Genomic DNA, 24001 nt, shown 5'->3' on the forward strand with positions numbered 1-24001 from the left:
TTGCAGGATGCATGCCTCCTTCCATCCTTACCCCTCCCAGCCTTAAAGCGGTACTCCGGCCCTAAGACAACTTATGCCCTATCCAAAGGATAGGGGATGAGATGTCTGACCGCGGGGGTCCCGCCGCTGGAGACCACCGCAATCTTGCATTCGGCAGCCACCTCTTTGAGCTGCACGCTGTGCTGCCAGCTCACAAACTGCCGGGTGCCGACCACGGGGCCGGAGTATCGTGACGTCAAGGCCCCCCCCCCGCTACGCAAGTCTATGGGAGGGGGCGTGTGATGTCACGCTTCACCCCCACTATGCAAGTCTATGGGAGGGGGTGTGACGGCCGTAGGATAAGGGGATAAGATGTCTTAGGGCCGGAGTACCCCTTTAAAAGTGATTGATGTTCACAGCTTAGTCCTAAACAAATGAGTCCTGTATGTCAGTTAATCAAGGCTGGGAGGGGCGGGGGATGGAGGAGACATGCATCCTGAAGCTCACACAACCTTTTTGACACTTGAGCGCTGAGCATGATTTAGAGCTGATATAGTCTCTTTAACCCCTTAAGGACGCAGCCCATTTGGGCCTTAACCCCTTAAGGACCGGGGGGGTTTCCGTTTTTGCATTTTAGTTTTTTGCTCTTTGCCTTTAAAAAATCATAACTCTTTCAATTTTGCACCTAAAAATCCATATGATGGCTTATTTTTTGCGCCACCAATTCTACTTTGTAATGACATCTGTCATTTTGCCCAAAAATCTACGGTGAAACAGAAAAAAAAATCATTGTGAGACAAATTGAAAAAAAAAACGCAGTTTTGTAAATTTTGGGGGCTTCCGTTTCTACGTAATACATTTTTTGGTAAAAATGACACCTTATCTTTATTCTGTAGGTCCATAGGATTAAAATGATACCCTACTTATATAGGTTTGATATTGTCGTACTTCTGGAAAAAATCATAACTTCATGCAGGAAAATTAATACGTTTAAAATTGTCATTTCTGACCCCTATAACTTTTTTATTTTTCCGCGTATGGGGCGGTATGAGGACTCATTTTTTGCACCGTGATCTGAAATTTTTAGTGGTACCATTTTTGTATTGATCATACTTTTTGATAGCTTTTTACAAATTTTTTCGTGATATAAAAAGTGACCAAAAAAAACGCTATTTTGGACTTTGGAATTTTTTTGCATGCACGCCATTGACCGTGTGGTTTAATTAACGATATATTTTTATAGTTTGGACATTTATACACGCGGCGATACCACATATGTTTACATTTATTTTTATTTACATGTTTTGTTTTTTATGGGAAAAGGGGGGTGATTTGGACTTTTATTAGGGAAAGGGTTAAAAGGCATTTATTAACTTTTTTTTACACTTTTTTTTGCAGTGTTATAGCTCCCATAGGGAAATTTAACACTGCACACACACACTGTTCACTGCAAAGCCATAACTTTGCATTGATCAGTGTTATCGGCGGTCGATTGCTCAAGCCTGCATCTCAGGCTTGGAGCAATCAATCGCCGAAGGGACACGCCGGAGGAAGGTAAGAGGACCTCCGCTCGCGTCCCAGCTGATTGGGACACCGCATTTTCACTGCGATGGTCCCGATCAGCCCCACTGAGCAGCCGGGAAGGTTTCACTTTCGTTTTAGACGCGGCGTTCAACTTTGAACGCCGCGTCTAAAGGGTTAATAACATGCGGCACCACGATCGCTGCCGCGCACTATTAGCCCTGGTTCCCAGCTTCAGATACATGCCGGGACCAACCCGATATGACACGAGGTCACCACGTGACCCCGCGTTATATTCCGGGAGCTGGCCAAGGACATAAATATACGTCCTTGGTCGTTAAGGGGTTAAATGCCCAGACTCATCTGACCTTGCCCCAACAATCAGCACCATGGGTTCTTCTAAGCAGTTGCCTAGAAATCTGAAACTGAAAATAGTTGATGCTCACAGAGCTGGAGAAGGCTATAAGAACATAGCAAAACATTTTCAGTCAATATGTCAATATCCTCTGTTCGGAATGTAATTAAGAAATGGCAGTCATCAGGAACAGTGGAAGTTAAAGCAAGATCTGGAAGACCTAGAAAAATATCAGACAGAACAGCGCGCAGGATTGTGAGAAAAACAATTCAAAACCCACGTTTGACTGCACAATCCCTCCAGAAAGATTTGGCAGACACAGGAGTTGTGGTACACTATTCCACTATATAGAGATACTTGTACAAACATGGTCTTCATGGAAGAGTCATCAGATGAAAACCTCTTCTACGTCCTCACCACAAAAATCAGCGTGTGAACTTTGCAAATGAACATATAGACAAGTCTGATGCATTTTGGAAACAAATTCTGGGGACCGATGAGGTTAAAATTGAACTTTTTGGCCGGAATGAGCAAAGGTACGTTTGGAGAAGAAGGGGAACAGAATTTTATGAAAAGAACCTCTGTCCAACTGTTAAGCATGGAGGTGGATCAATCATGCTTTGGGGTTGTATTGCAGCCAGTGGCACAGGGAACATCTCACGAGTAGTAGGAAAAATGGATTCAATAAAATTTCAGCAAATTTTGGATGCTAACTTGATGCCAACTGTGAAAAAGCTGAAGGTACAGAGAGGATGGCTTCTACAAATTGATAATGATCCTAAACACACCTCGAAATCCACGGGGATTACATGAAGAGGTGTAAACTGAAGGTTTTGCCATGGCCTTCACAATCTCCTGACCTCAACATAATTGAAAATCTATGGATAGACCTTAAAAGAGTAGTGCGTGACAGACAGCCCAGAAATCTCAAAGAACTGGAAGACTTTTGTAAGGAAGAATGGGCAAAGATACCTCAAACAAGAATTGAAAGACTCTTGGCTGGCTACAAAAAGCGTTTACAAGCTGTGATACTTGCCAAAGGGGGCAGTACAAGATATTAACTCTGCAGGGTGCCCAAACTTTTGCAGATGCCATTTTTTTGTTTTCTGTTATTTTGAAAGTGTAAATGATTGAAATAAAATCTAACTTTTGTTGACATATTATAAGAATGTCTAATCTGTAATTTGATGCCTTTTGGAGATTTTTCCATCTTTCCTTGGCTTCTTTATGCACATTAATACAAATGTTTACCTTGGGTGCCCAAACTTTTGATCCCCACTGTAGATGCTACGAGCGTATGTACAGTATAGATGCTACAAGCGAATGTACAGTAAATGCTACAAGCATATGTACAGTATAGATGCTCTGAGCGAATGTACAGTAAACGCTACAAGCGTATGTACAGTAAACGCTACAAGCATATGTACAGTATAAATGCTACAAGCGTATGTACAGTAAACGCTAAAAGCTTCTGTACAGTATAAATGCTAGGAGTGTATGTACAGTAAATGCCATGAGCACACATGCAGCACAAACACAATGAACGTGTAGCATAATCATTTATTTATTTATTATTAAAACAAAGTTATACATGTAAGCACAGAAATAGAGGCATGTGTGATAGCCTGAGGGAGTAGGGTATGGGGAGTGTAGCTGTGCGGTGACTAAAGGGTGCTTGTTAACCCTTGCTATTCGTGACGCCAGGGTGAGGGCTCCTCAGTAATGCTTGTCCTACCGCCACCCTTCCCAAGAGCGATAGGGAGGTAGATAATAATGGAATGTCCACAACCGGAGAGTTTGCTGAAACAGTTGTAACTTTTACTGAAGATTTTATGCAAGCTTCATAACTTGAACAGTTGCTATACATGCAAGCTTTCTTTGGAGATTGGCAAAGGTTGGGACTTTAGCAATTTAGAGTCTTTAGGGTAATATGCGCTGTTCCACTGGATTTAAGGGATTTAGTTGCGGTCCAGTAGTCACGCTAGCTTTAGCGGGGAGTAATTTAGAACTCACGGTTTAGTTCCGCTGAGGCCGGTAGGTTTTCAGGCAAGTTGCGCAGATCTGTCCTGCTAGTCCGGCATCCACGAGAGCAGCAACCCAAGAGAGCGATAATTGGCTACAGCTCCCTTATATGGGCAGGGGCTGGACTAGTGCTAATTGGTCCAGTACTTGTGTCAATCACCATTACAAAGGATTATTACTAAATATATACATGTATGAACATTGTAGAATTAGAGTAGAGGAGAGGCGACTAGGGGCTGTCCCACCTGGGAGACCCTACCTGAGCGTAGTTACTCTGACTTTGGGGACCACCACACTAGGTACGGTATCCAATACGGTATCGGGACTTCACAAATGCACAGAACAAAAGTATACACAACATAGGGCTATCCATATATGCACAAACAAAAGGAATACACAAAAGGGTATAAATGTGCACAGAATGAGGGTATACACAAATAAAGCTATACACATACACAGACGTACTCCACTGGCCAGCATTCGGAACATTTAGTTTTGAACGCTGTGGTCGCGCTAAATGTTCCGAATGCTGGCCAGTGGAGTACCCTTTTAATAAACAAACGCACACTGCACGTCTGCACGAAAAATGCTATGGATGTGCATATGGAATACCCGCTATACACACTGTAGTATGCATCTGCCCATGGACCCCTATTGCATAGCCTCACAAAACTAACTGAAAACCACTGCCGGTGCATACATACTAGCTCACGGTGTCTAGCTGGAGTGCATGTGACCCTTTTTTTATTTTTTTATAAATGCTATGAGTGTATGTACAGTATAATTGCAATGAGCGCATGTGCGGTATAAATTCTATGAGTGTATGTACGGTACAAACACTATGAGCGCAAGCACAGTATAAATACTATGAACGTATGTGTAGAATAAATGCTCTGAGCGTGTGTACAGTATACTGTACATGCTATGAACAAATGTGCAGTATAAATGCTATGAGCGTATGTGCAGTATAAATGCTATGGATTTATGTGCCGAATAAATGCTTTGAGCGTATGCACCGTATACATGCAATGGATTTATGTACAGAAGAAATGCTATGAGCATATGTCTCCAGAGTTTCAGCGAGGACCTGGAGTGTGAGCAAATAGCAGACATAGCCTCAGTTTCTGCAAACGTCCTGCATGCCTCGCCTAGAGGTGCAGCGGGGTCGTTATATACACATGCCCCTCGCACAAATTATACATACATACATAGGCCCAAATCCAGACAGGTCTTGTAATGCCACTTGGTGAAAACCATTGAAATTTCTCTCTACTGGGTAGTGTTTCTTTAAAATTCTCCAGGTAGAGAACCATGTCATATAATAGTGCTTAGGTTCACAAAACCTGCCTCTATTGGTCACTCATTGTATTGTGAAGCGACTACCCAAAATTGCACAATTGTGGAATTAAAAATCTGCCACAGAAAGTCTAGTTTGAGTAAGGGTAGGTCTTTTAGAGAGGTTTTACTGTATTTGGATGGATTATACACTGTAAGGTGTGCTGTGTCCTAGTCAAAATTTCAAAGTGACAGGGTAAATTTTTATATCATGCAATGTAATCTCATTGTAATCTGGATTTTGATATCATGTTGTGGTGTCCCAGCACCTAAGGCTGTCCTGTGGGCTGCGGATCTCCTCGGGCATGCCTGCTACTCCTTTGATGGGCCCACTGTTCTATTGTTTACTGTGTTTATGCACTTTGCTGTATTTACTGTATTCCTGTATGGTATATGTGCTGTACCTTTAAGAAGGAGATACAGAGTAACCAGGTGACCCTGTCTGCCCAATGGCATTTCCCAAATTGCCCTGTATATAGTGTAGGGGGGAGGAGCTGCTCCAGTTCTAGTCAGTTTTCAGTTCAGTTCAGCTTTGTGCTGTGTGCAGAGCTCCATGTGATATGCAGTGTGGAAAGGAGGTGGAAGAAGTGTGAGGTGATTCCAAGGGAAGCCTAAAAAGGCACCCTTCTGCAAGTGTTGCCCATACAGTTGGTGAGTTCATACCCTGGCAGTGTTAGGAATTGGACCATAGCAGAACCCTAGTCAGCGTGGGATAGCTCTTAATCTCAAAGTCTCAAATCTATCTAAGTCAAGTGGGTGAAAGCACCATAAGTCCCAGCAAGACAACAGGGCTCCCAAAGGTCTCACTGCATCCCTTCTACTCTGCTCCATACTGCAAGTGTTGTACCATCTGCTCCTGCCTCAGTAAAAGAAAGTTATCCGTAACATTGCAACAGCTGGAGGCACCCTGGTTGGAAAACACTGGAATAGGCCATAAATCAGCTCTCTGTCACGAAACCTTCATATTTTCAAGTACGTCACTATCCCAGCATCCTACATCAATTGCTTTGCAGGCATCCTGGAACAGAATTTTCCCATTTTGTGTATACGTCAATGACCACACGGAGTAGGAAGCTCGGCCCGACACATCTGCAGGATATTGTCATTGAGGACACCTACAATTTTCCAGAGGCCTTGGAAAGGATGAGATTTTGTGACATCTTTCATGAAGCTGCACACTGGGAGAGGGAGAGGTTTCCTATCCCCATGCAGAGGGAGCAGAATGATCTGTTGCAGGTGTTTGGGGGGGGGGGGGGGGGGTAACGGACGGACGGACATTCCAAGATGCTGTGACCCTTCCTTTGTTACAGTCGAGTGATTAGAAGAATCCTTGAAATAAGCGTTACACACAGTAGGCAGGATTGTACAATATATAGCACTGTGAAGTCATGCACTGGGCTAGCTTCATCCTAGTTTGTGAGGATAGGGGATAAGTGTCTGATTGTGGGGGGTCCGACAGCTGGGACCCCCCACGATTTCCTGCCCAGCACACCAGCTCTCCTCATGCATGGAACAAGCTGTATCTCCGGCTGTCCCATAGAGATACATGGAGGGGGGACGTGTCAACCGACCCTTTTTTTTGGTGGTCGACAGTAGTCAGTGAACGGAGCAAGGTAGGGCCGGGGGATTGCGTGGGACCCAGCGGTCTGACCCCCTGTGATCTGACATCCTTATCCCCTATATAAAGGGGTACTCCGGTGGAAAACTTTTTTTTTTTTTTTAAATCAACTGATGCCAGAAAGTTAAGATTTGTAAATTACTTCTATAAAAAAAATCTTAATCCTTCCAGTACATATTAGCGGCTGTACAATACAAAGGAAGTTCTTTTCTTTTTGGATTTCTTTTCTGTCACGACCACAGTGCTCTCTCTGTCCATGTCAGGAACTGTCCAGAGCAGGAAAAAAATCCCCATAGCAAACATTTGCTGCTCTGGAGAGTACCTAAAATGGACAGAGGTGTCAGCAGAGAGCACTGTGGTCGTGACAGAAAAGAAATCCCAAAAGAAAAGAATTACCCCTTTATGACCCATGCTAGCAGACAGCTTTGTGTCACAGATCTATCGATTTTATCAAAACAACATTTTGCTTGTGTTCAGTTCCTTTGCACTAGCTCTTATATACTCCTAGCTGTTTAATCCTGTGTATTCTGACCTCAGCTTGTGAGTTTGGGGGGGGGGTAGACAGGATTTAAAAATAAAAAAAACCTGTGTCCAAGATTTTTTTTTTTGTTCTATGCCAAAATTGTGGTGCCTGGGGGGCTATGCTGTACATAATACACCAAAATTTGCAGCACCTTTCATCCAATCGTTATTTTGGGCTGAGGCACGACTGACAAACAAAATGACCTCTCTGAAGTACTTTTACAGCGTCACCTGTTATTTTTTGGTGCGTATTTGGTGTATTGTATACTATATTTAATAATGCAGAACAATTTTTAAAAACATGGGAAACCACATATAGGCAGGGTCGACATCAAGACTGCCTAGTTTTTGGCATTTATTCCTCTGATGGTGTCCACTAGAGATGAGCGAATTTACAGTAAATTCGATTCGTCACGAACTTCTCAGCTCGGCGGTTGCTGACTTTTCCTGCATAAATTAGTTCAGCTTTCAGGTGCTCCGGTGGGCTGGAAAAGGTGGATACAGTCCTAGGAAAGAGTCTCCTAGGACGGTGTCCACCTTTTCCAGCCCACGTGAGCACCTGAAAGCTGAACTAATTTATGCAGGATAATTCATCAACTGCCGAGCCGAGAAGTTCGTGACGAATCGAATTTACTGTAAGTTTGCTCATCTCTAGTGTCCTCCATTCCAGTCACAATGTTTACAGTACAATGAAAGAGATAATGGGATTTGAAGGAGGGATTTATCATCCCTGCGCTTGGCCTATTTGTCACAAAGTCAGCAAATGTCTCTGCAAACTCTCGCTTTGCGCAAACATTTTGCAACTTTCTGACAATTTCCCAGAGGGTGGAGCATGGCACAAAGTGAGCATAGCAGGCGGTGTGAAATCACAAGATAGGGACATGGCATCACATGTTCCAAATTAATTACACTTCACAACTGCAAATATGTGTATGTTGTAGCTTAATTCTACGTCAGCTCCAAGCTGGTGAAGATATCAGTGAGAGCACATGGGCCTCAGACGTACAGGAATCTATGAAGAGGCGCACGCATCTACATTAATCTAGCATGCATGTGTGCTAGCAGGGGATAACTTAAAGGGGAACTTCGGTGGAAGCAAGTAGAAAACAAATATTTTCAAATTAACTGGCACCTGAAAGTTAAAAAGATTTGTAAATTACTTCTATTAAAAAATCTTTATCCTTCCAGTACTTATTAGCTGCTGTATAAAACATAGAAATTTGTGAATTTCTATTCTGTCTGACAACAGTGCTCTCTGCTGACACCTCTGTCCGTGTCAGGAACTGGCAATAAGAAAAACACTAGGATACTTAAAAACATACTTTTATTGGTGTACATTTGTTATATAGTTTTCCCACAGAAAACCTCTCCTGCTCTGGACAGTTCCCGACATGGACACAGGTGTCAGCAGAGAGCACTGTGGTCAGACAGAAAAGAACTTCACGCATTTCTCTGTAGTATATCCGTAGTATACAGCAGCTGATAAGTACTGGAAGGGTTAAGATTTTAAATAAAAGTGAATTACAAATCTGTTTAGCTTTCTTGCACCAGTTGATTTGAAAACATTTCTTTCCACCGGAGTTCCCCTTTAAGACTGGGGCGAGTTAATAATCCCCCATCCCACCCCAAAATGTTTACCTTAGCACAAACAACGACCAATATGGCTGACACCTCCCACAAGTGTGTTCACCCAATTAGGAAGACTTACTATGGAGGAACCAACAAAAGCTGGGTGAGAACCAATAAGGACAAGAGGGAGATTTATCAAAACCAAGAGTGGTGCAGTTGCCCATAGCAACCAGATTGCTTCTTTATTTTTTACAGGCCACTTTAAAGATGCACACTGATTGGTTGCTATGGGAAACTGCACCACTTTTCCTCTACACAGGTTTTGATAAATCTCCCTAAAGTATTTTGCAGGGGACCTATTGATTAGAGTAGGGCAAGTGCATACACAATACCCGCTATGCCAGATCAGGAGGGGGTATGTTCCTTAGAAGCCATTTTAACTTGAACAGTAAAATGCACAGTCACTAAGTGCTGCAGATGAGCCTCCTAATGCTGTTAGTCTGAAATGCTTAAGAGAGGAATCCGGTCTTGGCGAGAGTACCCTAGTGCCTTCCTGGTAAGTACGGGCATCAGTGTTTGCTGCATTTCCCTCTGTGCCAGGACAATGCCTTCTGATTTATTTATACAAGCGCAAAACTGTTCTGATTTTAGGCTCCAAAGGATAAGGGATTTATAAGCGGTTACTGGCATATGTCTGCAAGGCTGGAAGTGTCTAGTATCCTTCTGAACTGTTAGTTATAAGGTTATTAGACTAAAGAAGAGAAAATAAGCAGAATTGTTAATAAGGACCTATGGGAATAATGTACAATGTAATAATAAAAGCTACAGAGAAGATGTGTATAAAAAAAGGAAGGGTAAGAGAATGGCGATATCAGAGTGCTGTTATCCTTTGGTTCATTCTTTCTGCGGACACGGAATTCTGAATTTTCGTGCCAGAAACATCTGTATACAGTGGAAAACTACCTACAGGAGGAAAATACCTATATGGAGACCTATCTACAGGGTAAAAACTACAGGAGGGAACTACCTATAAGGGGACCTGCCTACAGGAGGTCATATACAATAGGTAAACTATCTACAGGGGGGTCCTACATACAGGGAAAAAACTACCTCTAGGCGGAAACCATCTCTGGGGGCTCCACCTACAGAGACAACTATCTACAAGGGAAAGCATCTACCCCCCCCTCTACTGTGTTTTGGGCATTATAGGTGCTGGAAAAATAAAGAACCTGCCAAAAAAGTCCGAGTTTACCTTGTGATTAGTCATGAATCTGTGTATTTGTCACATGACCAGAATACATTTTTATCCATTGGAACCAACCAATGTTATTATTGAATGATTGCAGGTCTTGATGGAACTGATAGAAAAAATGTATTAGAAGATTTTTTAGTTTTTTATTTGATACAAACCTTGTTTCAGCTAAAACTGTAATATCCCTTCCTATTATTTCCTTGGCATTTTTTAAGCAACTTTGCAGTCAACCTGTGAGTGATGGTACGTTCCAAGACATTGATCAGCTGAATTGGACTTTCCTGCAATCACCAGTGTAAGGGGGAAGTCAAAATCCACAGAAAATCTGCAGAGTATCGCCCTGCTGAGAGCCATTTTGTTTTTGTAATAGTTTGTAAATTGTGTGCAGGCAGATGTGATGTTTTATCCTTAAAGCAAATGTAGCTCCTATATTTCCTAATACAGATCTACAAATCCCCTGCATGTATAGAGTTTAAAGAAGCCTGTTCGTGTTTTTTGTCCATATCATGCACGCTCATCATCACTAGTCATACAGCGCCATTGGTTTTATTTAAGTGCAGCTGCATTTATGTGTTTTATTACTCTAACTTGGTCATTTGATCACAACCCTGACTCTCCAAATCTTCCAGTGCTTAAAGGGGTTCTCCGGCACTAAGACATCTTATCCCCTATCCAAAGGATAGAGGATAAGGTGCCTGAAGCGGGGGTCCCGCCGCTGGGGACCCCCGTGATCATCAACACAGCACCCCGTTAGAATCCGCCCCCGGAGCATGCTCTCTCCGGGTATGATTACTACTACAAGCTGTCACGCCCCCTGCATTGAGGGGGCGAAGCCGTGACATCAAAAGGGGGCGGAGCCGTGACATCACAAGGTGGCAGAGCCGTGACGTCACTATGCTCCGTCCCTGTGATCGCTGGTAATCAGACCCGGAGCGAGCACACGGGGTGCAAGTTCGTGCAAGATCACGGGGGTCCCCAGGAGCAGGACCCCCACGATCAGGCATCTTAGCGCTGGAGTACCCCTTTAATGTGTCAGAGGAGAGAGAGTGTTCTGGGTCATCAGACTTATTGTGAACTCCAGGATGACATCATCACCAACCAAATTATCTCCTGCTGGCTTTCCAAACCCCTCCCCTCCCAGATCAGTAAACTGCTACTATCTCTATGGGATGAGGATATATAGTAGATCTACATCTCCCGAGATTGTGTTCACATACTGCATTTGTTGCTGCATTTTATGTTTTAGCAATGATTTTCTCAACATTGTGGCCAAAATTTTGTGATATTTTACCGCAATTGTGCAACTTTCTATAAAAAAAAAATTTCAGATCCTTATAAGACACCGAAATTGTTATTATCAGATAAGTCACTTTTGCCTTATGACAATAGATCTCCAAAAAACGCACTTTGAGGGTAGGGTCACACGTGCCATATATTGCTGCTGCCTATTTTCCTACCCATTAAAGTTAATGGGTAGCAAAATCTGCTGCTACCCATTAACTTCAATAAGTAGAAATATGCAGCAGAATACAACATAAAACCTGCACATTACTCATAAGTGGGTTGAGGTCAGTTCAGGTTATGAGTTTACCTGGGTAAACTCCAGCACAAGTAGCTTCATTAGATGACCAGGTGCAGTGATCAAACACCACACCCAAAGCCAGAGGATGCATGGGAAATGTAGGCTGCATTACAGAATAAATTTAATGATGGAACTGCAAACAACTCATGCCTGCCACATCAGCTAAAACAGGTAAGCACGGGCATACACAAGAACCTCTACATTATTCTATACTTGCTTAAACTGCACTATATAAGCGTCTTTAAAGGGGTACTCCGCTGAGAATTAGTGTGACATCATGGGCACGCCCCCTCATGATGACAACATGCCCCCTCAATGCAAGTCTATGGGAGGGGGCGTGACGAGACGACAGGAGAGGACGTGACAGTGACGCCATGACCACGGCAGCCTTCACCCAGCGTTCTAAATGAACGCTGGGTACTACACAGAGATCACGGTGGTCCCAGAGGCGGGACACCCGCAATCCGACATCTTACCCCCTATCCTTTGGCTACGGGATAAGATTTAATGATAGTTTAGCTACCGGCAGCCACTGCACAATATGCTGGCCCCAAACATGATAAAGTGCTGTTTTTAGAGTTGACATTATTTTATAATAAAAAAAACTAACAACCAAAAAAAAAAAACAAAAAAAAACACATTCTTAGTATCAAAGTAAAATTAAATAAAAAATAAATGAAGCTTTATTTATAGGCATGGACATCATACAAAGCTTCATCACACCCGGCAGACTCTCTCAGTCTGGCACAAGTGGTGACACAAGGATGTCATGTTGGAAACGCACGGCTCACAGTCCCACACGTCGCAGCCATCCATCATAAAGTTCTCTAGAAAATGTGAAGTCTCTCAGTAGGTCGGCCTCCCCCTGGCGGGTTTACTCCTCAAGTGTCCTGCAGAGCGCCGCAGCTTCTTCCTCTCCTCTTTGTGTTGTTTCTCAGCTTCTTGTCGCTTCTTTTGTTGCTCAGACTATGACAAAATAATAAGATCGTAATTAGGAAAATAGGCAGAAGGGAAAAATGTATTACAACTAGTGCAAATGTTTTTTGCAATACTTTGTAAAAGCTGTGCAGGCTGATTTTATGTCATATCCTTACAGCAGTATACGGTAGGTGGTTTGTCGGCACTGCGTCGTAGAGAGCAGAGGAAGGGATACATTCCCGAAACGCGTCCTGTACTAGAGATGAGCGAATTTACAGTAAATTCGATTCGTCACAAACTTCTCGGCTCGGCAGTTGATGAGTAACTGAGTTCAGCTTTCAGGTGCTCCGGTGGGCTGGAAAAGGTGGATACAGTCCTAGGAGACTCTTTCCTAGGAATGTATCCACCTTTTCCAGCCCACCGGAACTCCTGAAAGCTGAACTAATTTATGCAGGATAAGTCATCAACTGCCGAGCCGAGAAATTCGTGACGAATCGAATTTACTGTAAATTCGCTCATCTCTATCCTGTACCAAAAGATGTATTTCTACAAATAAAACTGAACTTATTGCATCATCTGGTGAGTGCCGGGATCCATTTCTTTTCCTATTGACTATCCTTACAGCAGACGGAGCTCCGAATACTTTCTTAATACAGAGGAACAAATCCCCTGCATGTAGAGAGTTTAAAGAAGCACTCCATTTTTTTGTCTATATCATGTACACTCACCATCAGTAGTCATACAGCGCCATTTGTTTTATTCTAGTGCAACCGCATGTATGTGATCTTCAAACCATCCAGTGCTTAATAAAGGGGTGCTCCGGTGGAAACCTTTTTTTTTTTTTTTTTTTGTGCTCATGATGTCAGCTCTCTGCTGACATCATGAGCACAGTGCTCTCTGCTGACATCTCTGTCCATTTTAGGAACTGTCCAGAGCAGCATATGTTTGCTGAGAGCACTGTGCTCGTGATGTCAGCAGAGAGCACTGTGTTCCAAAAAGAAAAGAATTTCCTCTGTAGTATTCAGCAGCTAATAAGTACTGGAAGGATTAAGATTTTTTAATAGAAGTAATTTACAAATCTGTCCGGGCGTGCTGGGAGTTGTAGTTTCACAACAGCTGGAGGCACCCTGGCTGGAAAATACAGGCTTAAAGGGGTACTTCACTGGCCAGCGTTCGGAACATTTCATTCCGAACGCTGTGTGCGCACACGCTGTGGGGGTTGGCCACGCCCTCTAATGACGTCATACTGTGCCCCCTCAATGCAAGTCTATGGTAGGGGGCGTGGCGACCGTCACGCTTCCTCCAATAGGCTTGCATAGAGGGGCATGGCCAACCCCTACAGCGTTCGGAACTAAAGGTTCTGAATGCTGGCCAGTGGAGTACCCCTTTAATGTGTCAGAGAGAATGAGTCCTGGGTCAGCTGACATCATGTGAAGTACAGGATGACACCACCACCACCTACAGAGATCCCTCTTGCTAGTATTCCAGACCCCTCCTGTCCCAGATCCGTATACCGCTGCAGCCATCTCTGTGGGATCAGGATATATATATATATATATATATATATATATATATATATATATATATATATTTTAGATATCCACCAAACTTTACTATTCCCTGATAGAAGATGTTACACTAGTAGATATTTACCAACAGTAGTGCAAGAATGGAGTAGTTGCCCATAGCAACCTTATTTTACGTAATTTTGTCAACGACCCTGGGAAAATCAAAGTAGCCATTTAATTGGTTGCTTTGGGCAACTACTCCACCAGTAGCGTAAGGGAAAAGTGGATCAGTTGCCCATAGCAACAGATATTTATGGCTATATTTACTTTCACATAGTATTTGATATTAGTTAAATCTGGTTTTTGTATATGATTACAGGTGACTTTGTCCATCCAGTCTTTATACATAGTACTGTAAGCCGCAGTTTCCTTATATAATCCAGGGCATGTGTGGGGGAGGGGGGATCCTATATCGGTAGCGGACATGTTCTGTCAGCTGAGCAGCTGTCACAGTTGTCATAGACACCCTGCAACAAATCCCACTCCGGACACTTGCCATCCAAAATCCCATCGCTGCATTTATATTCCGTCCTAAAATGCAGAATATGCAGAAATAAGATATTCATTCGTCCACTAAGAATAAAAGGTAGATACAAGAGAGTAGACTGACTGTTTCCATTGACAGTCTCTCTATGGTGACTCTCACCAAACCAATAACCCACAGCACTCAAACTGATCATTTGGAGGACGACGGGTCATGTGTGTGTATAATGCTGGACCCTGATCAAGCCCAGGATGGGCACCCAGCAATTCTGGCAGTAGTGCTGCTTTCATTGGATTGTAAGAAGACAGAAAGGGGGAAGGGTCAGTCATTTCTCCCCTCCATATTCTGTTCATCTCCCCATTCTGTCTCCCTCACCATGGTCATTCTCTCTCCCTTTTGGCATTCTTTCTCGCTCTCTTCCTATTGGCATATTCTCTCTCTATTGGCATATTCTCTCTCTCCCTCCCTATTAGACTATGCCAAGAGAAAGAGAGCGAATATGCCAATAGAAAGAGAGAGAGAGAGAATATGCCGAGAGAGAGAGAGAGAGAATATGCCGAGAGAGAGAGAGAGAGAGAGAGAGAGAGAGAGAGAGAGAGAGAGAGAGCGAAAGAGAGAATATGCCAATAGGAAGAGGAAGAGAGCGAATATGCCAATAGAAAGAGAGAGAGAATATGCCAATAGGAAGAGAGAGAGAGAGAATATGCCAATAGGGAAAGGAAGAGAGAATATGCCAATAAGAGGAGAAAGAGATAGAATATGCCAATAGGAAGAGAGAGAGAGAATATGCCAATAGGGAAAGGAAGAGAGAATATGCCAATAAGAGGAGAAAGAGAGAGAGAATATGCCAATAGGAAGAGAGAGAGAGAGAGAATATGCCAATAGGGAAAGGAAGAGAGAATATGCCAATAAGAGGAGAAAGAGAGAATGAATATGCCAATAAGAGGAGAAAGGAAGAGAGAATATGCCAATAAGAGGAGAAAGAGAGAGAGAATATGCCAATAAGAGGAGAAAGAGAGAGAGAATATGCCAATAGGAAGAGACCGTAAATGCCAATAGGGAGGGGGAGAGAGAATATGCCAACAGAAAAAGAGAGTAGAGTATATGCTGAGAGAGAGAGAATATGCAAATAGTGAGAGAGAGAATATGCCAAGAGGAAGAGAATATGCCAATAGAATTGGCATATTCACTCTCTCTCTTCCTATTGGCATATTCTCTCTCTCACTATTTGCATATTCTCTCTCTCACTATTTGCATATCCTCTCTCTCCCCCTCCCTATTAGCATATTCTCTCTCTCTCACTATTTGCATATTCTCTCTCTCTCTCTCTTACTATTTGCATATCCTCTCACCCTCCCTATTGGCATATCCTCTCTCTGTCCCTTCCTATTGACATATCCTCTCTCCCTCCCTCCCTCCCTATTGGTATATTCTCTCTCTCACTATTTACATATTCTCTCTCTCTCACTATTTACATATTCTCTCTCTCCCTCCCTATTGGCATATCCTCTCTCTCACTATTTACATATTCTCTCTCTCTCACTATTTACATATTCTCTCTCTCTCACTATTTACATATTCTCTCTCTCTCTCACTATTTACATATTCTCTCTCTCCTACTATTTACATATTCTCTCTCTCTCACTATTTACATATTCTCTCTCTCTCACTATTTACATATTCTCTCTCTCTCACTATTTACATATTCTCTCTCTCCTACTATTTACATATTCTCTCTCTCTCTTACTATTTACATATCCTCTCTCTCTCTCTCACTATTTACATATCCTCTCTCTCTCTCTCACTATTTACATATCCTCTCTCTCCTACTATTTGCATATTCTCTCTCTCACTATTTACATATTCTCTCCCTCCCTCCCTATTGGCATATTCTCTCTCTCTCACTATTTACATATTCTTTCTCTCCCTCCCTATTTACATATTCTCTCTCTCACTATTTACATATCCTCTCTCTCCCTCCCTATTGGCATGCTCTCACTTCATTATCACTTTTTTTCCTTCAATGTCTCTTTCTAGGGTCACTAAAAGCCTTTCCCTCTAGCCAGGACTCATTCATTGATTATAGGAAGAGCTATAATACAGGGATGTCCATATAACACAATCTGATTTACTAAGTGTTGTGTAGTTTTCTTTGTGGGTTTTAAATTCCCTACAAGTATTTTTCCACAGTATTTACTAATGTTTCTCTACGTTTTGCACTTTTCCCAGCATTTTTCTTTTTTTACACATGCTCTGAGCTGTGGGGTTATTCCAGAGCTCAAATTCATCACATTTTCTGTGGAAACCTTACACATATGTTAGAATTGTTTTGAAAATGTCAGGGACACGCCCCATTTCCGATGGTCATGCCCCTTTCCGCAGCGGCCACACCTCTTTTCCGGGTTTTCTGAGTAAAATGGAGAGTTGGTTGGGTTTTTACATTTTTGGTGCAAATTCTGGCGTAGACACAATTTGTGGCGCAATGCGCCAGATTCTGGCACACCAGTAGATCAGGGCCATTGCATCACTGTTACGTCTTAATGCAGTCATCACGGGGTGGTCAGGCAGTCTCCATAAGAACATTTATTCAGTTGAAATGTTCAGAATTGGGGAAAACAAATCTAACCCATGTGGCTGGATTTATAAGGGTGATGACATTTGTGATAGTAGGTGGACCCTCTGTGTGATTTGCCAGTGTGATCTACACCAGTGGTCTCCAAACTGTGGCCCATCAGCTGAAGAAAAACTACAACTCCCAGCACACCCGGACAGACATTCTGCATCTCCCCTATCAGATGCCGGATTTCATTCAAAGCTATTTTTATTATTTAACAGCGGACAAAAATAAACCAGAAACCTGAGCGGTGCATTGACTTGGGTGGCATGCCAACTGCTATACCATGGCTGCCCCTTGCCCTGCTCTCACACTGACCGACTAAACTATAAAAAGCTTCAAGCTGTTACGTGCTAAATTTATACCCTGCAAAGCTTAGTCAATGAGATGTGTCAGTGAGATGAGAAGATGAATGAATCCTGGGATCTGATCATCTGGGAGTCATCGGCTGTCATCCTCCTATCAGCAATCATCTTAGGGTATCTTAAAGGGGTATTCTAGAATTTTTCTCTTTCTTCAGCCCATGATGCAAAGTTTACTGTGTACTATGCTTTTATTATCTTCTTGCGCCGCTTTGTACTGTTTTCATGCACGGGACCCACACAAGAGAGTAGTGCAAATCTTTTATTTTACGGTTGTTTCTGACCTTTCCCATAATGCCATGCGGCCAGAGACAACATGTCATAAGTCACATGGTCTTTAGGGGGTGTGGCTATGCTTCAGTGGGTGGGTGGATGGCAGGGTGGAAGGGATTTAAAGGGGTACTCCACTGCCCCAGCATTCAGAATATATTTTTTCCAATCACTGGGTGCGGGCTGCAGGGGCCGTGATGTCACGGCCACACCCCCTCAATGCAAGTATATTGGAGGGGGCTATGTTTCAAATGCTGGGGCAGTGGAGAACCCCTTTAATGCTATCTATCCACCCACCCACTGCAGCATAGCCACACCCCCTGGGGACCATGTGACTTATGACATATTGTCTATGACCGCAAAAAATGCTGGGAAAGGTCAGAGACGCAGAGAGTGAAATAAAAAGACTTGCACTGCAGCCCTTCCTGGTGGGGTCCAGTGCATGAAAATGGGACAAAGAGCTGCAAGAGGTAGAAGCATTTTACACAGTCTTATCAATTTGTATCAAGGCTCACAGGCTGAAGAAAAGGAATTCTGGAATACCCCATTAAGGGATTTCTAATGGAAGAAAGTTTCCATTCAATATCATTAAAAACTCCTAAAATCTAGGTCCAAGCCAGAGTAGCAGGACTTGCAAACACTCAGCTTAAAGGGGTATTCCAGGAAAAAAACATATATATATATATATATATATATATATCTCAACTGGCTCCAGAAAGTTAAACAGATTTGTAAATTACTTCTATTAAAAAATCTTCATCCTTTCAGTACTTATGAGCTTCTGAAGTTTAGGTTGTTCTTTTCTGTCTAAGTAATCTCTGATGACACGTGTCTCGGGAACCGCCCAGTTTAGAAGAGGTTTGCTATGGGGATTTGCTTCTAAACTGGGCAGTTCCCGAGACACGTGTCATCAGAGAGAACTTAGACAGAAAAGAACAACTCAACTTCAGAAGCTCATAAGTACTGAAAGGATTAAGATTTTTTAATAGAAGTAATTTACAAATCTGTTTAACTTTCTGGCGCCAGTTGATATTTAAAATATATGTTTTTTCCTGGATAACCCCTTTAAAGGCTATGTTTACCTCTGCAGCCATAGTTTTATAGATCCAATACAATAATGAAATACACTGTACAAATGGTCTATTGCAGTGGTCTTCAACCTGCGGACCTCCAGATGTTGCAAAACTACAACTCCCAGCATGCCCGGACAGCCGTTGGCTGTCCGGGCATGCTGGGAATTGTAGTTTTGCAACATCTGGAGGTCCGCAGGTTGAAGACCACTGGTCTATTGTTTTGTGTCTACAGGTCCTATGCAAGCTTATGTGTCTCCATGGTTACAGACTACAAGCGCACCCAGTGTAGTCTGATCCTGCAGTTATATTTCCTTGTCCCTACATCTTTCCAATGTGCATTTGGCAGGTGTATTAAAAAAATAAAAAAAAAATAAAAAAAGGTGGATACACAGGGTTTATTTGTACACTGTTACCATGGAGACACATAAGTTTGCATTACCGCTGCGTGCATAAGATGGGAGGAAACTTTTAATCATTACCCATCTGCAAAGTAGCTCCAATACATTAGAGCAATAACCAACGCCTGCAAAGCTTCACAAAACCATTTCATTTTTTTTTTTTCTATTTTCCAATCTGGAATCTTTGCCGTAACAATGATGTTAAAATCAATTTTTTAACGTGCTAGGACTCAGACTACACCAATACAAAATAAGGATAGACAGATATTGATTTTTTTTAGGGCCGATACCGATAATCTGTGAACTTTCAGGCCGATCGCCGATAACTTAAACCGATATTTCGGTATAAGTTATTGGCTATTCCCCACCCCCCCCCCAGCCTCGCAGAAGCGGGCGCTTTAAATCAATGAACTGCAGCGGCTTTTGCGGGGCCAGAGACCACCGCCGCCGCCCGCTTCTCTCCCCCTGCCTGTCCTGGGGTCCTCCCTAGTCCAACCACTGCCGCTGCCCCATTGCCTCCCCCATCCCCGGTTTTATAATTACCTGTTCCCGGGGTCCGCGCTACTTCTGGCTCTGGCGGCGTCCTGAGCTGTCACTGCGTGGACTTGATGGTGACGTCACGTTGAGGACATCACTCGTCATTGCGCAGCGCAGGACGCCGCAGGAGCAAGAAGTAGCGCGGACCCTGAGAACAGGTAATTCTAACACCGGGGATGGGGGAGGCAATGAGGCAGCGGCGGTCTCTGGGCGGGGCATTATCAGCAAGGTAATTGCCGATACCGATAATGTCCAAAATCGTGAATATGGCCAATAATATCGGCCAAACCGATAATCAGTCGATCCCTAATACAAAACTAGATCTACAAATACATCCATTTCTTACCCTCTTCAGCTGGAACGTTAACTGTTTGCTGCCCACGGCTGTGTCGGCCACGTTGAGTGTTCCGAGCTTCTCTTCTACCTTCAGCCGGTCTTCAAGTGTTTTCCTTAAAGGACAAAAAAAAAAAAAGCAATGGATAAAGCGGAATGTACCGGTATATTGTATTCTCCTTACATATCTAGATATTACTTTCTATAAAAGGGTTGTCCAGCAGTCCATGGGCTGTGTCTAGTATAGTGTGGAGATAACATAGTGATGATATCTCTGTGTGGACATTCCTTAAAGTGCCCGCACGGAATCCGCACAAAGAATGAACGCGTTCATTCTTTGTGCACACACCGAAAAAGGAATTTCCGTGCCGTTAAAGGGGTACTCCACTGGAAAACATTTTTTTTTTTTTTTAAATCAACTGGTGCCAGAAAGTTAAATAGATTTGTAAATGACTTCTATTAAAAAATCTTAATCCTTCCAGTACTTCTCAACTGCTGTTATGATCCACAGGAAGTTCTTTTCTTTTTGAATTTCCTTTCTGTCTGACCACAGTGCTCTCTGCTGACACCTCTGTCCATTTTAGGAACTGTCCAGAGCAGGAGCACATCCACATAGCAAACCTCTCCTGCTCTGGACAGAGGTGTCAGCAGAGAGCACTGCGGACAGATAGAAAGGAAATTCGAAAAGAAAATAACTTCCTGTGGCTCATAACAGCAGTTGATAAGTACTGGAAGGATTAAGATTTTTTTTTTAATCTATTTAATTTTCTGGCACCAGCTGATTTAAAAAAAAAAAAAAATTCCAGTGGAGTACCCCTTTAACATCTGGCACGGAAATTCTGCCGTGTGCACAGAGCAGCAGAATCCCGTTGAATTCAACAGGACTCTGCTGCAGCGGAAATTCCGTGCGGACATTCCAAGCGGAAGTCTGCAAGGAATTTCTGTCGTGTGAACGTGGCCTTAAGGTGGCTGTAATATAGAGGCCAGGACCTCCTGCACATCATCAATCAGAACTAAATAAATAGTTTTATATATATATATATATATATATATATATATATATATATATAATTTTTTTTTTTCTATGAAAGGAACAGTTTCATCTTGGGATAACTAAAAAAAAAAAAAAAAAAAAAAAAAGCAACATTACTTATTTAGTATGGATTCTACTTCCGAGCCAATTCTCAGATGACCATATAATGTGTATAGGGGGGCCCTTGACTCCGATGTCAGGAGAGAGAAAGATTGGGCAGTTGGATTTCAGGTGTCTGGAATCAGGTTTTCTCCCCTTTTCCCCATTACAGAATACATGCACAATCAACCTAGCCGAGCATGCATGCATAGTGGGAGAGATGGTTGTCAGCCAAGAGTTATTATCTAAAATGCTTTGCCTGCTTTACTGTAATTCATCAGGGCAAGAAGCCACATGAAGACTTTGAACGGGCAGCAGTGAGATTTCAGCACTGGAGCCTGCAGAACTGTGCACATAGTTCAGACTGTAATTCATGATCAACATACAAAATTACGACTTTTATGTGGACTTTTCCATAACGGTGTCTGAATAGTGGATATGTCCATCAATGGTCGCCTCCATGTAATTCACTATGATGAATCATATACGGTCTTTAGGTAGGATGTAGAAACAAAAATAAACCTGTCTCTGCTCCTATTGGCTAAATAAAGACCATCCCATGGAGAACAATTTAAAAGGGGTACTCCGGTGGAATTATCTTTTTTTTTTTTTTTTTTAATCAACTGGTGCCAGAAACGTAAACAGATTTGTAAATTACTTCTATTAAAAAAAAAAAATCTTAATCCTTTCAGTACTTATGAGCTGCTGAAGTTAAGGTTGTTCTTTTCTAAGTGCTCTCTGATGACACGTGTCTCGGGAACCGCCCAGTTTAGAAGCAAATCCCCATAGCAAACCTCTTCTCAACTGGGCTGTTCCTGAGACACGTGTCATCAGAGAGCACTTCGATAGAAAAGAACAACCTTAACTTCAGAAGCTCATAAGTACTGAAAGGATTAAGATTTTTTAATAGAAGTAATTTACAAATCTGTTTAACTTTCTGGAGCCAGTTGATATATAAAAAAAAGTTTTTTTCCTGGAATACCCCTTTAATCCCTTCAGTACTTAGCTGCTGTATACTACAGAGGAAGTTATTTTCTTTTTGAATTTCTTTTCTGTCTGACCACAGTGCTCTCTGCTGACACCTCTGTCTGTCTCAGGAACTGTCCAGAGTAGGAGCAAATCCCCATAGTAAACCTCTCCTGCTCTGGACAGTTTCTTATCCGGACAGAGATGTCAGCAGAGAGCACCGTGGTCAGAGAGAAAAGAACTACACAACTTACTCTGGGGTATACAACAGCTAATAAGTACTGGAAGGATTAAGATTTTTAAATAGAAGTCATTTACAAATCTGTTTAACTTTCTGGCACCAGTTGATTTAAAAAATGTTTGTTTTCCACCGGAGTACCCCTTTAATGACTCCCTACCTTACGCATCCACCAGGCTTACAAGACAACAGCAGATGACCTTGTTTGGGGCTGGAATTGAGAATGACATGTTACATCTATAACACTGGGGCTACATGACTTCAGAAGACGGACAAGAGAGCACTGTGTGCGGATGAGACAACGGGGAGAATGAAGCCTTACGTAACGTTCCAGCTATTTCCCTAATGAGGAGCCGGCGTTGCACAACATTACAAAAGATGTCGGTCACGCTGCAATTAGGAGAAATCAGACGTGACCCGAGACGATACAAAGAAATGAACAACATGGAGGGCTGCCAGAACAATCCGGGCCATTCACTGGCGGACCCCATCAGATCCCTGCTGTTGTGCAATAAGCTACACGAGAGCTAAGGCAAAGTTTATACAGCATGTGAATGGTCGTAAACAGAGAGAAAATGTTCTGTACTACCGAGATGAATAGGGAAATGTCAGCAGTCTTCTCTCTAAGGGGGCCCACAACCAAAAGTCAATTGAGCCTTAAAAAAATAGAGGAAGAACAACATACAACCTTCATACAAATCAATCCACAAGAGATAATACCGGCACTATTACTCCACTATTTCATCTGCCCCTACACTCCTCTGGAACTAGAACCATTCCGGTGATCACATGTAAAAGTCCAGATAATCTCCAATAGAAATATTGAAAGAATGGAGCACTCACCCGGTCATAGGGAACAGCAAGCTTCTTTATTGCGTTACAGCATTACAGCGTTCCAACAAATGCGGGAGAGCTGACTGAGGCAGAGGGGAGTGGGTTGGGCGACAGTCCGTATCGCGCAATCAGCGCTTCGTCAGGCCCCTTGGGGCCTGACGAAGCGCTGATTGCGCGATACTCAACGTTGTCCACTCTCCCCCTTCCTAATCCAGATGCGGGAGAGAGAACAGAAGCAGAGGGGAGGGGGTTGGGGGCGACTGTCCATATCGCACAATCAGCGCTTAGTCAGGCCCCTTGGGGCCTGACGAAGCGCTGATTGTGCGATAAGGAATGTTGTCCACTCTCCCCCATCCTAATCCAGATGCGGGAGAGTGGACAGAAGCAGAGGGGAGGGGGTTGGGCGACGGTCCGTATTGCGCAATTAGTGCTTCATCAGGCCCCTTGGGGCCTGACGAAGTGCTGATTGCGCAATACTGACCGCCGTCCACTCTCCCGCATCCTAATCCGGGAGTGTGG

The 24001-nt window shown here is 43.0% G+C and overlaps 1 protein-coding gene and 1 long non-coding RNA gene across 3 annotated transcripts in view; one reads left to right on the top strand and one right to left on the bottom strand.

Moving 5' to 3' along the window:
- The window catches only part of LOC130361335 (uncharacterized), a 106881-nt gene that overhangs the window by 58140 nt on the left and 24740 nt on the right, over positions 1-24001 (top strand). The window lies entirely within an intron of this gene.
- Positions 12399-24001, bottom strand: part of NOL10 (nucleolar protein 10) — a 109926-nt gene continuing 98323 nt past the window's right edge. The window contains exons 20-21 of one of the 2 annotated variants that reach the window (XM_056564184.1): positions 20326-20428; positions 12399-12721 (exon numbers count right to left, since the gene is read on the bottom strand). In XM_056564184.1, coding sequence (XP_056420159.1) covers positions 12602-12721; positions 20326-20428 — 223 coding nt within the window. In that variant the 3' untranslated portion in view covers positions 12399-12601. The remainder of the gene's footprint in view (positions 12722-20325; positions 20429-24001) is intronic. The other variant, XM_056564185.1, reaches the window with a different exon arrangement.

Source organism: Hyla sarda, chromosome 3, assembly GCF_029499605.1.
Source record: "Hyla sarda isolate aHylSar1 chromosome 3, aHylSar1.hap1, whole genome shotgun sequence".
NCBI lineage: Eukaryota > Metazoa > Chordata > Amphibia > Anura > Hylidae > Hyla > Hyla sarda.